The 15,112-nt window shown below is 38.4% G+C and overlaps 1 protein-coding gene across 1 annotated transcript in view; it reads right to left on the minus strand.

Moving 5' to 3' along the window:
* Window positions 1-1,423: 1,423 nt before the first annotated feature.
* Window positions 1,424-15,112, minus strand: part of VSIG1 (V-set and immunoglobulin domain containing 1) — a 33,061-nt gene continuing 19,372 nt past the window's right edge. Inside the window, exons 3-7 of the mRNA XM_081125900.1 lie at window positions 13,114-13,312; window positions 7,294-7,449; window positions 6,771-6,890; window positions 3,673-3,844; window positions 1,424-2,860 (exon numbers count right to left, since the gene is read on the minus strand). Coding sequence (XP_080982026.1) covers window positions 2,524-2,860; window positions 3,673-3,844; window positions 6,771-6,890; window positions 7,294-7,449; window positions 13,114-13,312 — 984 coding nt within the window. The 3' untranslated portion in view covers window positions 1,424-2,523. The remainder of the gene's footprint in view (window positions 2,861-3,672; window positions 3,845-6,770; window positions 6,891-7,293; window positions 7,450-13,113; window positions 13,313-15,112) is intronic.

Raw genomic sequence — 15,112 nt, forward strand, 5'->3', positions numbered from 1 at the left:
GGGAAAAGTGAATTCCACCTACTTTGGCATTCTGGTAGTTGAGATTTTTATATTGCTGGTGTTTAGTTTTTAATCTCTAAATATTAGGTCATTCTTAAGACCATCATTTTGCTTCCTGTACACATCAGATGCCATATATCATAATAGAATTTAGTCTGAATGTAATTAGAGATATTTCAAGAACCCATGTGATTAGCTAAAATTAATACACACATCAAAGAAAATACATAAAACTTGCTATCTCTTCTCCCCATTACTCTGAACAAGTGTAATGTGAATTTCAATGTCAATCTACCCTAAAACAGGGTCTCAGTTAGTGTACAGGTAGAATCTATATAGAAAGGGCTGTACAGTTTAAGAAAACCCTCTACATGAAAATATCTGGATAAGTAGATATTCATTACTTCATTTAAAAAGGATTCAAAAGGGAACACTAGTACACTGCTGGTGGGAATGCAGACTGGTACAGTGACTATGGAAAACAGTATGGAGTTTCCTCAAAAAATTAAAAATATAACTGCCATTTAACCTAGTGATCCCATTTCTAGGAATATATCCTAAGAATCCTGAAACACCAATCAGAAAGAATATATGCACCCCTGTGTTCACAGCAGCACAATTTACAATAGCTAAGATCTGGAAACAGACCAAGTGCCCATCAGTAGATGAGTGGATAAAAAAGCTGTGCTACATTTACACCATGGAATACTATGCAGCTATAAAAAAGAAGGATATCTTACCCTTTGAGACAGCATGGAGGGACCTGGAGAGTATTATGCTAAGTGAAATAAGCCAGTCAGAGAAAGAAAAGTATTACATGATCTCACTCATATGTGGAATCTAAGAACAAAATAAACCAATGAACAAAATAGATCCAGAGACATGGAAGCATACAACAGACTGACAAATCTCAGAGGAAAGTGGGGCACGGAAAGAGATCAACCAAAGAACTTATATGCATACATGCATAATCCATGGACACAGACAATAGTGAAGTGAAGGCCTAGGGAAGGGGTGGGAGTGGGGTGGAGGAGGTCAATGGGGGAGGATAGTGGGACATCTGTACTACTTTCAACAATGAAGATAAATTTTAAAAAATTAAAAAGGATTCACCTTAGAAGGAAGTCAGATGCAAAAATGTCATACTGTATGATCCTATTTATATGAAGGTCAAGAAAAGGCAAATCTAATATTTAAATGATGGAAGACAAATCACTGGTTGTCTAGGTTCAGGGTGTTGGGATTGCGCAAAGGGGCATAGGAAATGTTTTGCGATGATGGAAATGCTCTATATTGTTGGTGGTTTCATGGGTGTATACATATGGTGAAACATCAAACTGTACACTTGAAATAGGCACAGTTTATTCTACATAAAGTAAATGCCAGCAAAGTTGCTTATAGAAGATTTACCTTAGGATCATTAAAATAAGATTTTATTGAATATTATTTATTGAACCTCAAAATAAGATTTAAAAGCTGATTAATTACACAAATGAAAAAATGTACCTGTACATTTCTTCAAGGTGGGATGTGGGTGAAATATGATCAATGGAAGAACTTTTTAACAGGTAAAGAAAAGGTGATATCAATTCATTTTAGTTACTATTTAATATACTAGAATGCTATCTCCATTAATGTGGAATACTCCATCAGTAAAACAGATTAAATAATTTGTTCAGATTATCTAAAATTGATCTTAAGTGTTCATTTAGAACAGTTTCCTAAACTGGCTTTTCCAAAGTAGGTAGCATGAGACACAGTGATAACACAATAGCTCATTTAAAGCTAAATGGTACCTTACCTATGATATCAACATTTTGTATTCACTAAAGGAAAATTGTATTTGGAATTGTTTGCCTGTACATTACTTTGCATTTTAAAATTGGATTATTTAAAAACATTGCTATGCTCAGATATTGAATAACAGGGTGGTTCATTGGAAAATCTAATATGATAAATGAAGCATTAATTTTAAGACCTAGTTTTAAATGCTGTGTACCAATCAATACATACCCATTTCATAGTCTCCTCTGGAATTTTTAAAGATTTTTTTTTCCAATCTACACTATGGCGACGGTGATTTCTTTTCTTAGTGGTCATTGTGAAAATGGGAAGCCCTGAAGTAATCCTAGAAATAATATTGAATCCAATTAAAGCCACCTTGTCATGTGTGTATGTGGAATGTAACAAAGAGTAACTAAAGATACAGAAATAAGATTTTCAGAAATACTACACAAGTGTTGTTGCAAAAACACTTTCAACTGAATTAGAAATCACTTGCCTTTGTCATTAGTTATGCTTACATATTAATAAAATTGTAAGTACTCTTTACCAGTGAGGCAGGAACCCTTCCATTTATTTAGTAATTATCTTCACCTGTTTATTTTAGATTGATGGTAGGAGCACCTTGTTAGAAGAGGGTTGGTCAGAATTGAGGGAAGCAGTGGGGGATTGGTTAGGTCAACTGAATTCTAAGCGCCAGAAATGGGTTCCTTAGTGATAAACACTACTTAGGCTACCAGCCTATGATTTATTCACTGGTTTTTCCTCATCACACAAGGGCTCAACTACAATCTCGGGCTCCGGCTCAGGTTCAGGCTCGGGCTCGGGCTCTGGCTCGGGCTCGGGCTCGGGCTCAAGCTGGATCTCAAGCTCAGGCACTGGAGCAGGCTCAAATCCTGGGGCAGGCTCCTGGGCAGGCTCCAGGGAAGGCTCAGGCTTGGGAATAGGCCCATGACCTGGCCCCAGGATAGTGTCAGGTTCAGTTTCATTGAAGGAAGGTTGCATCGCTTCTAGATGAATAACGTCTTCAGATGGCATTGTCTCGAACTCTGAAACTCTGTTTGTCTTTGTCATTGGTCTGCAGGAAGAAGGCCCAGGGAAGACCAAGTTAGGATTTGACATTTCACGTGGAGCCACAGGCTGTGTAGCCTCAGTGACCATAGGTCTCAGTCTGTTCAGGACCTCTGTGATTTCTGATATTCTGATTCACTGTTAGACCATGTGTCTCCATTTTGGGTCCAGAAAGGTTATGTCTCAATAATATCATGAGAGTTCAAGACAGAAAAACCAGTGTTTAAAAGGTGGGAAAACATATCAAGATGAAAGGATCTATATATCTGGTTAGGTCTTTGGGGGCCAAATCCATGGCTCAGGTGCATCTCTAGTTCCCACTTCATCTAGCACAATACTTGGCATCTGGTTGGTGCCCAATACATAGTTGTAGAAGCACAGAAATGGCAGGATGAACAAATGAATGAGTGTGATACCCATTCAAGAAGAAATAGTACAGTAGTCAAGAGTATGGGCAGTGGGCACAGTCACATTCTGACTTCTGTGGGCCCTAGGCACTTTTGCCTTGTTCAAAAAATATGGAAAATTATATTTTATGACTGTTGGTAGAAAGACAAGTATACTAATATAATAAATCATTTTCTTAGACCTAAAAGGGTTATTGTGGTTAAATACGTTGATATAAAGTACTTAGAACAGTCTGGCACAGAGCACTCAGTAAACAGTACCCATCATGATTCTTTTATAAAAGTAGTGAGAATGAACAGAGAGATACCCCTGATATATTATGCTAAAAGGAGTGCTTAGGAAGAGCTGACTGAAAGAGATATGCCAGAGAAATGTCTATATTCAAGTAAAGACAACAAATTAAGGTCTTACTCAAGTTCTGTGGTGGTTCTAGAATTTCTCTTTCTTTCCTTCCCCTTTGCCTTTGCCTTTGCCTTTGCCTTTGCCTTTGCCTTGCTCCTTGCAAAGCACACTGCAGAGGTGATAATGACAGCACCAACTAGGGTGCCCACCAATGCTCCAACAATGATGCCAACTTCTGGATCTGGAGAATATAAGCAGCTGATTAGTAAGATGGAATATATGCCTTAGACATGTACTTTTGTGACCAGTGGGGAATATTTGGGGCATTCATAGAGTGGGAAATAGACTCGCATAGGCCGGGAGCATGGAAACCCCTAGAACTCTGCCAGTTGGACTGGGAGGGAAGCGGGAGAAAGATGTCTGGGTCAACTATGTAGCTTAACCATTCATATTTACACACATAAAGAAAAAAATACGCCAATTTGGAGGAGTTGGCGTCATTTTCAAAATGGGGTTTAGAGAAGTGGGTCTTCAGTGTGCATTTGCTTGGTAAGTGAAAGAGATACCATAGAGCTGCACTCTGGTGACCAGAGAAATAACCTCTGTTACAGGCAGGGACATTTCACCAGGTTTTCCCAGAGAATAGGTCAAATAGTTCCCTAAAAATATTCTCACAGTTTCTATGCTCACTATGGAGTCTCATGCATTCTGGCCACTGGAGAGGGATATGCCCATTCCATAAATTGGTTTATTTGATCAGTCTATAGTGAAACTTAACATGTGAGATGATTCAGCTGAGCATGAGACCTAAAAGCCCTAAGGTATTGTCCCCAAGAGGCCATGTCTGTGTTCCAGGCAGGCTCATCCCCATCCACAGCCCTTCAAATGAGAATGAACATCTTATATTTTGAGACTAAAGGCTAGTGGAATTGCTGGGTTATTCTTTCAATGTTTTATGATTAAAGGAATACATGTGCATAATTTAGAAAGGCAAACAGTTTTACTAGGCTTCTAACAAAAAACAACAAAAACAAAAACCACTAGTCCCCCATCTCTGAGTTCTATTCACTAGAGACAATCACTTCTGACTCTTTTTGAATCTTCTAAAATTTGCCCCCATGTTTCTATTATGCTTGTTCTAATATGTCCTGCCTTTTCCAATTTTGGTCATTTTCTATTGACTTCCTACTCTGGAAGTTGAAGTTTTAACTCTCTTGCACCATTCCCTTCATATACCACCACATTCCCCTTATATAGTTATAGCACAAGTTGTAGTTAAGTCCAAGTTTGCAGTATTATGACTATGTAAATATTGTCCACAGCTGCAGAACACAGTATTATTATGATCCTCTCTTGTAAAGCATTTAAAATTTTTCTGAGGTTAATATTGCCTCATTTGGGGATTTAAAAAAATGTATTATCTCTAATCCCCCAAATTTCCAGTAAAACTATTGAATTCCTTTCAATAGATTCAAACACATCAGATAATCTATAGGTTTCTTATGTTGTTGTTTTATTTTCCTCATAGACATCCTTCCTGGAGTCCTCCATTCTCCTCCCCCAGCATGGACTGACTCTTCTCCTGCTCTATTGTCATCCTTCAACCTCCTTTCACCTTTATCCTTATTTTATAGATAAAGAAACACACTTTGAAAGTTCCTTCAAAATCCAGCTCAAATAGCACTTCATTGGTAAAGCTGGCCCTGGCGCTATAAGCATAACAAGTTATTTCTTCTTTAATGTCCTATAGACCTCATGCAGACCTCTATTATATCATTTAACACATTTTAGTGTTTGTTCATCTCTCTAGCTAAACTGTGAGCTCCTTGATTGTAAGACATATACCTTATTAATCTCTGTTTCTCTATCACCTAGGACAGTCCTGGGCATATAATAGATATTCAGTGAATATTTGAAGAAGGCAGGGAGGAAGGCAGGAAGGCAGGAAGGGAGGGAGGGAAGAAGGGGATGCCAAATGCCAACATCACTAGAAAGAGGATTCAAAAGGAAGTGAGGCTCAAGTACAAATTCTAGGAGTCTCTACATCTACCATATGACTGTACCTCTGGAAAAGCAAAATGCTACTGAGGAAGATCCAGAGAAAAACAGCAGAAATGGATCAAGGGACTGGCGACAGAATGGGACCACAGAAAGGACAGACCAAAAAGGTGAAGTTTCTTCACTTTGAATAAAAATAGCTGAAAGTGATAGAAGAATGAAGGTATAGCCTGGGTTGGAAAATGTTTGGATCAGGACAAATAAAAGGAAGAAAGCTCAGCTTCATAGGAGAGTAATGAAACTGGCCACCTGTATATTGTATATAATCAAAACCACAGATTCTAAGTAAGTTAGAAAAAATGAATAGATGACATGATCCTAAGTGTTCAGTGATCTTTGAGAGGTATAGCAAAATATCCCCTATGGGAACTCGCCCCTGACTGATCCAATTTGACAATTCCAGGCCCCTCAAGTCTATGCTTAGTAACTAAGAACCTTTGAACTGGAAGGTTGAGGTTTAGAGGTATCCTGGCAATGCCAGTTACTAACTGGATGACCTTGGGCATGTCACTTACCTTCCTGAACTTCAGTCCTTTCAGTAAAATAAAGCTAACAATATAGTCTGCCTCCTAGAAAAGGTAGTTGGAGGACTGAGTGAGATCATGTTCACAATACCTGACTGAGTGCCTGGTGCATAATTTGTGCTCCACAAATATTAGTTAATGTGACTGTAGGTGCAAGTGTTATTACTGTTATTATTAGAGGCAGATCTTAATAAAATAGTTAAGAATTGGAAAGTTTGTGAGCTCCATGTTTGACATAGATTGATACAGTTTCACCTGGATTTACTAACAGCCTAACAAAGGAAATTTAGCCTGGTATTATCAATGTGGCTATTGTTTTATTTATTAAATAGTAATTCCTACTTTCTAGAGATTTTGTGAGGGTTAAACAAATTTATTTTTATAAACATTTTAGGGAGGTGTGCAGCACATTAAGTATTGTGTAAGCAATAGATATTAGAATGGTAATTCATCATATTAACCTATAAAGCACCAAAACCTCCAGAGAAGCAGGAAGGACTAACCAGGACTAATTAACTTACTTGATTGGCAGGCCCAGGATACTTGACTTAAGGAGAAACTGTTAAAGTTGTATGATCAACTCACGTGAAACAGTTAGATCGATTTCACAGGAGCTATTGCCAAGGATGTTGATTGCGGTGCACTGGTAATAACCTTGTTCAAAACTGGTCAGGTTTCCAATAACCAAAGTCCCAGTGGCTGGGTCTGTCAAAACCAGGAAAGAGACTTTTGAAATCTCTTAAGTGGGTAAAGATCATGTCAATGTAACAGATCATTCAATGCCTACATACTTCCTCACATTGGCCTCCCTTTCTTGAAGTGTGCAGGGTCCAACTAGACCCCTTGAAACTATTCCAAAGGTAGCCCTGTTGGGACCACACCATTGTCTCCATACCCCCCACCTCTGAGCCAAAACCAGGCTTGACTTCTAGAAGCTGGGGATAAGACCAAACCACAATCATCTTGTCAGGAGACAGACATTCATTTTACACACCCCTCCCAGAAAAATAGAAGATTGATTTCTAAAATGAACAGCCAGTCACACAAACATGCTGTCAGCCACCACACATACCATACCTTGCCAGGGGCTGCTGAGGGCTATACTTACTGAAGTTTTCTTTCACTGGGATGGTGTTTCTTCCTTCAAGTTTATACCAGTGGTACACAGGAGAAGGTGTTCCAAGCACCGAGTGGCAAGAAAGAGATAGAGGTCGGCCAGTTTCTGCTGTTCCTTGAATGCTACAAAAGGGCTTAGAAGGTTTGACTGTAAAGCAATGATAAACAGTAAAAATACTGTTGGATTAATGTCAGTCTGTAACAGTTGCAGTCAGTTCCTCACTTTCATTTTGTGGAACAGCTGCTTTTTTTTTTTTTTAAGTCTTTAAAACTTATTTTAACAGTTTTCTATTTGTACCACCAGGTGGGAGCAGAGCACTTCAGATGCAAGGACCTTTTAGTCACCAAGCTACTAAGAATCTAATAGTATCTCCCCCATCTGCCTCCTCCCCAGATCCATAACCATGAATTTCCACATTGTGTCTTAAAATACGGCTTTATTAAAACAAACAAATGTAAGCAAACACTAAACAACTAGGAGTATAGTATATACTCTTGAAGCACAGTTTTAAAGGAAAATATAACCCTTAAATACTTTGAGATGATCTGTTATTTTAGAAAAATTTTATATCAATGCCATAGTTTTCTTTTTCCTTTTCCTTTGTGAGTTATTTTTGGCATTTATTCTTCTAGGGGTGGCACAAAATGGCTGGAGGGTTTGAATTTGCCTGTGTCACTCATTGGCAGGGGAAGCCAATTTGTTGGGGGTGGTGCTACAGACAGAACGTTGAAATCTTTATTCATTTTTCACTCTACAAGCAAATATTTGAGGGCTTTTTGACACAGTTCACAGTTCTGAAGTGGGGTGGGGGGAGTGATGGAAGAGGAAGGCTTTGTATTTCATGTATTTTATACTGAGAGCAGGAGGATCACAGAAGGAATTTAAGGGGAGGGATGATGGTCATTTTAACACTTCACCTGAATCACTCTGACTCTTGGGTGCCTGAACCAAGAGAGAGGAGGAGACAAATTCAAGAGGTACTAACAAGTCAACAGGACCTGATGAGCAAGTGGATATCGGGCATGTGGAAGAAGGTGGGGTAAGTGATGACTCCCAGGTTTCTGATTTGAATAGCTGGATACGTGAGCTTGCCATTATCCCCTGAGATAAAGAATGCAGGAGGAGGAGCAGGTTTTGGGGGAAAGAGTGAGGAGGAGGAAAGGGTGAGGATAAGGTCAGTTTGGGACACACTGAATTTTAGCTGCTTATAAAACACCTCAGCAAAGAAGTCCTGTGGGAAACTGATAATCTGAACCTCCTCACTCATCTTATAGCTCACAGCTTTTTCTAACCTTAGTCTGACAGAAAGATAAGGACCTGAATGTCGATACTTTCTAACTCACCTTCCTTATCTTAATTTGGACTTAAAATCCTCCAAAGACGTAGGTTCTCTAACTTAAGCTAGTCAGACCTTAAATGCTCCAGACTTCCAAGCTCTCCACTCTTGCTTGAAAGGTAGCGGTTAAGGACATAGCTCTGGATCTACACAGAATACTGGCTCTGCAACTTTACCCTAGATGTGTTTAGGCAAGTAACTTAATGTAGCCAAACCTCACTTGATCCATCTGTAAAATGTGAACAAGAGATTATCTGAGTTCCAGCTAATCCAAATATATTGTATTCCTATAAATAAAATCTTCTTTATAGAGCCTTGCACATGGAATTGCTGTTGGCCATAGGCAGGACTAATTCCTGCTGCCACATTTTATAGTTTGCTACTGAAGTTAATCTTCCAATCTTAGATTCTAACCCACTGTACACATGAACAAGTAAACATGGATATAGCTGTAGCTCTTTGAAACACTTCACCATCGATATCTTTTAAACGGGTGATTTTTAATTAAGAGAAGTATTTTTCTTTTCTTTTTTAAAATATATATTTATTGACTTCAGAGAAAGGAAAGGAGAGAGAGAGATAGAAACATCAATGATGAGAGAGTCATTGATCGAGCCCGCAACCCGAGCATGTGCCCTGACCGGGAATCGAACCCCGATCGCTTGGATCCTAGGTCGATGCTCAACCGCTGAGCCATGCCTGGCCGGGCGAGAAGCATTTTTCTATTTACCTCTTCATTCTCTCTTCCTTTCCACTGATTTTCTCAGATAGGGACAACTCATTGGATATGCCTACCCTAAACAAGACTATTTAACCAGAAGTCCATTGCAACTATCACTAGATTTAGATACCACATTTTTTAAAACACGGTGATTGGATAGCCTTTACAATAGAATAGAGCAAGCTGAACAGAAAATTAAATGGGGTGTTTTATCATAGAGTCAGACACCAGGACTTGAACTAAATGATAGACAGAAACCTCAATGACTTGTATTCATTTCTTGAGCCCAGAGTAAAATCTAGATAGGCATTTAATTCATTTTTTGCTCAACACATTTTTCTCCTTTAATTTTTATTAATAAAAAACTTAGTGAATCATTTTGAACCATGTCTCAAACCTACATATTTTCTAAAACTACTGCATCACAATTGAATTGGCACTTCCTCCAGTTAAAATCTGTAGTAGAACTTAGATGTTTACTACCAAAGCCATTGATCTACTATTTAACTTTATTGCTTTCAACAGCACTGGGGTGGGAGGAAGAGGCTCACTTCAGAAAATAAAAGAAAATGCTTCAGAGTGTTCGCAAACCTCCTCTAAATTCATCATTTTCTTTTTATATGCCAAATTGCATAAGGAAGATGATGTTCATTCCAACTGCATACAAAATAACTATTCCAACTTCTGCTGGATATTTTTCAGCAATTCATTTTCCAAGGCTATCATACCTAATGGAAGTTTCCCAAATGAATGGTTGTCTAAACCACCTGGGCCTTTGCTCATTGCTGTTTTCTTCACCTAAATCATGTCCTGATACCTCAGCCCCTTTTCTACCTTACACACACTTGCACATCCTTCAACATTCAGTGCAAAATTCACTTTATCCAGAAAGCCTTCTTCAGTTTCCCCAGACAGCTTTTAGGTCTTTCCCCTCTGTCTCTCAGATCTCCTCTCCTACCTTCACTGAAAGTTTTTAAGTTATATATCTGCCTCCTTCACTAGTTATAAGTTATATGTCTGCCTCCCCTATCTTTTACATCTTTCCATTACCATTGCCTAGCACAGTAGCTACATGTGCTCAGGGTTTGTCAAATAAATTTATGCATGAACAAGTAAATGCATGGGATCAATCAATGTTCATCACTGGGTAATAAAATGTGTCTAAAAGATGCATTGCTAAGAAGAGCGATGTTTAAGGAAATATTGGCATTCTTCCCACCATTGGACTGCCCTCACCATGCCCCATCCCTCAGTCAGGGTAAGCATTACAGGCACTCACACACAGTGGAATTTGAGAACTGTAAACAGCCTCTGCAATTTTTAGAGAAAATTATCAGTTTCAAAATTTCCAAAAACATTAACTTGTAGAATCCTTTTGTTCTGAGTCCAATTAATAAAAAATAAAATTTTTGAGAGTTCCCAAACAAACAAAGAAATCCACAGACCCTTTTACCTCTTACCTTTCCTGGATCCTGGATGCTTAAGTAAAAGTCATGACACAGTCATTGCAGGAACAACTGACCTAAAGACTCATGGGTAAGAACAACTTGGAGCTTCTTATGGCAGTTGATTAGGGATTCTCTGAACTTTAAATTTAAGAATACTAACCTTTCTGTCTAACTATCTCAGGACTGTTTCCAAGCTAAGAGTCAAAGAGGCTTGGCTTCTTTAGGTTGTTTCTGGTCAGAAGGACAACCCAGAACCAGGGAGCAACAGAAAACCATTAGAGGACTAATCCCTCAAATTCTTTGAACATGGACAGCAATCATTTAATCCTCATAGTAAACTTGTAAAGACAGAACAGGAGTTATAACTCCATCTCAAAATGGCCAGGACAAGGTGGACTGACTTGCCTGAGGCCATCAAGTAGCCAAGTAAAAGCTAGAGCCTAGGTTCTTCTGACTCAGAGCCTGACGTGCTATCACCTATTACTAGACTTTAGTTTCCATGTAAGTGGCTAATCTTCTGAACTGGAACATCATCTTCCCTAAGAAAGGGTTTTTGTATACTTCTCTTGTCTTCCCTTGTACTCCAATGCCTAGTGAAATAAAAACAGGATTGAGCTATGCGACTCTTAAAAATCAGCTCTTGGTTACCAGGTGTGTAGATGAAGTAGCAAACATCACAGTAAATACATGGTACATTTTTGGCATTACCTGAGTGGCAAGCTCAGACAACTCTGGACATTTCTCCTAGCTGTTCACCTTGTTACCAATTGCAGCTTTTCCAAGTACTCAATTATCAAGTTACTGGTTTGATCTAGTTCCTCCTTTCCTGTGATGGATGTACTCAGCTCCAGAAGAACAATAACTACATCAGCTCCATTTGGGGTTACTTAGAAGTGGGAATTCCCTTAGTTTAACTGGTTAGTTGGTGAGGGTTTACAGCCCTTTCATCCTCGTCTTCAGTACTTCTGCAGACCTGCACACAGGACATGCTGGCTAAAAGACAGGAGCAAAACTCCCATTGTCTTCTCAAACAGAGGTTGAAATGAGCCCTAGAAATCTCCAAAATTGTGAACTTCCCAAGAGCTATAACCATGCCTTCAATACTGTAAACCTTATGGCTCTTAGCACAAAGTAGGCACTCAATAAAAACTGCATAAATGAACCACTCCGAATTCATTTGAAGAATGGATGACTTGCCCAGTATCATATAATGCATATTTGTATATAAATAAATTCATTCTCAACTCTGGCTTAATATGTGGTCCTTTTTCTAAATAGTGTTAACCTTTAAATTTTTTATTAAAGTATAGTTAGTATACAATAGTATATTCATTTCCTGTCTGTAAATATCCTCCCTGCTCCTTTAATATAATATAATTGTTTGATATGTATATACCTTATGATGCGATCACCACACTAAATGTAGTAACCAACTATTTGTCATCATGCCAAGTTATTACAATATTATTGATGATATTCCCTGTGCTGTACACTGTATATCCATAGCTTATTCATTTTATAACTAGAATTTCGTACCTCTTATTCTCTATTTACCTTTTTTACCCACACTCACCCCCTCCTCTCTGGCAACCAAGAGTTTGTTGTTTGTACCTATGGATCTATTCTTGTTTTGGTCCATCAATAGATGAACAGATAAAGAAGATGTGCTGTATATACACACAATGGAATATTACTTAGCAATAAAAAAGAGTGAAGGCTTGCCATTTGCAACAACATAGATAGACATAGAGGGTATTTCACTAAGTGGAATAAGTCAGATGAAGAGGGACAAATACCATATTATTTCACTTATATGTGGAATCTAGAAAAACAATCTGAATAGTGTTAATATTTTTTAAAAGGGACCTGCCTGCCTTTATCCAAAATGGTTTAATGGTAGAAACTTTGGCTGGCTTAGGAGAGGTAATAAATTGACAGTTGTCTCCCCCAGGTACAACTGCCTGTAATTGGAGGTTCCCTATGAAAGAGTTGCTAATGATCATTTAGTGGGACTGTGCATTGTCCCATCTGTTCTCATTTTATCCTTCAGAGACAGGGATCCCTGAAGGTTGGGTCATCTACTGATGTCTGTCATTTTGGCAGCCCTTTTGGTTTGGCAATTATTTCAACATGTTTTATGAGTGATTTCTTATGGGTTGGATTACGGAAGGTGTCTATAGCTCCCTGGTAATCAAAGGAGCAGGAAGAATATTTATCCCTGGGACTTAATTGGCACCATAACCCATACCCCGGCTTATGCAATGTCCTAAGTTGCTCCAAAAAAAGGCATAAAAAATTGTCCATACCTAACACATTGACTGTAAGAATGCCTTGATTGTTGCCACTAAAATCTGGGGGATTGTTAACATCACAGGTGTAGGTGCCACTGTCTGCTGGTTGCATATGCAAAATAGTGATGGATGCGTTATCTGGCTCGTTGGACACTACAATTCGATCTTTAAATCGCCCGATGGATGCAGCTTGTCCACCTTCAGAATAGTAAATCTAGGACAGAAAAATGAGAGAAATGAGAACTGTAGAGTGTCCAGAGCTAGGATAAACCACGTGGGAACTCCCTCTATCCAAGGTTATCTTCTTTGATATGCAGTAGCATTTTACCCCTGGCACGGAACAGGTCCCTGTGGCAAAAGTTTTTCAACTCAGTGGGGCACTTTACCTTTCTCACAGCTTTGCACAGCCATTACCTCACTTGTGTTCAAAGCAGCTTTGTGATATCATCAGGACAGGGAGGTATGCCTGTCTTAGACAGTAGACAGTTGGAGCTGACAGGATTCAACTCTTAAGCTTAGGTTAGGAGATCAAGAAGCTCACCTGATGAGTCTACTTGGGTGAAGCTCGTCTAGAACACAAATGCCTGATGAGAAATCCAAAACCATCATCCTCCCACCATCACTTTATAAGCTTTTTTAAAAATTGGGTTTATTTTACTCAGTGGGACTATCTGGAATATCCAGTTTCCCTGAAAGTTAGAATATTCATACTCCTTTCATACACACATACTCTTTTGAATAAGCAAACTTGGGTTCACCCTGTTAGAATAACATTTCAGAGCAGAAAGTCCCCTGAGAAATCACCTGGTCCTATTTCCTCATAATGGTGGTGTGAGGGTGGAACAAAATAATTCAGAAAAGAGCCTTGAAATTGCTTAGTCAATGGAGCTACTACCTTTCTCCCCATGTGGCAAGAAGCAGAACTGGAATTATTATTTCAATAAGGGCATTTAAACCCAGAGAGATTAAATGACTCATCCAAGAACACAGGATTTTTATTATTATAATTCAGTACACTTAAGAAAGATCTGGATTCTAGTCCCATCTTTATTCAAGAACATAGATATTTACATCATAATGGCAACTGTGGGAGCAGCATGGTGAGGTGGAAAGAGGGCTGGGTTTTAGCTACAGCTTTGCCTTTATGACAATGTCAGGGGAGGTGGTCTCCGGTCATGTCTCCATGGCAACTTCCTTTGTGATAAGAAACAAAATTTTTTGATCTTTCCAACCTTTAGTTTCAACATCCGAATGAGGAACCAGAGCAATGTTCTCCTAAGTACAATATGTATTCCCCGAGTATAAGCACATAAGTTGATTTTAGGTGTTACATAAGTGAAAACTTATTAGAGACATATCTAGCACATCAAATCTGTAATTTCATGAATATTATTGCTTAGGGTGAAACTAAGATATTTTAAAAATTTTAAGAAATCAAGTCAGTATAGAAAACATTCAATAATACTGCATGTGTGCACAAATATGACAAAAATAATAAAGAGATATGAATGACTGAAGCTTTGAAATCACTAATCCCTGAGGTTTCTTCATAATATACAGTCTATGTACACACTTTGTTAGTTTCATACAAATGTGTGTAATTGAAATGATATTTGTTTATTATTCAATAAACGGTTACTGCCCTAGTCCAGTGGAACTAATTAATATTTTCATAAAATCTACTTGAAGAGCCTTATGGTTCATTTAATTCACTCTTCTCACATTATAGTAGAAACTGAAGCACAGAGAAGTTTACAGTTGGGACAGTTCTAGAACCCAATTCTTCTAATTCCTTGTTCCAGTGCTCCTTATCTTAATAGACTAATAAGAGAGGGAAGGTAATCAGCAAACCGAAATATATTGTCTAGATAAATTCAAAAGCATTGTCCTTCAAGCAGAAAGCCAATATATTTTTAAACTAAGGCAGAAAGGTAGATTCTGAGGGAAAAATCAAAGGAAAAAGCATATTTAAAGAAATAACAACTCGTCCCTCTCCTCCAGTTCTCTAACATCA

Source organism: Miniopterus schreibersii (genome assembly GCF_964146895.1).
Source record: "Miniopterus schreibersii genome assembly, chromosome: X".
NCBI lineage: Eukaryota > Metazoa > Chordata > Mammalia > Chiroptera > Miniopteridae > Miniopterus > Miniopterus schreibersii.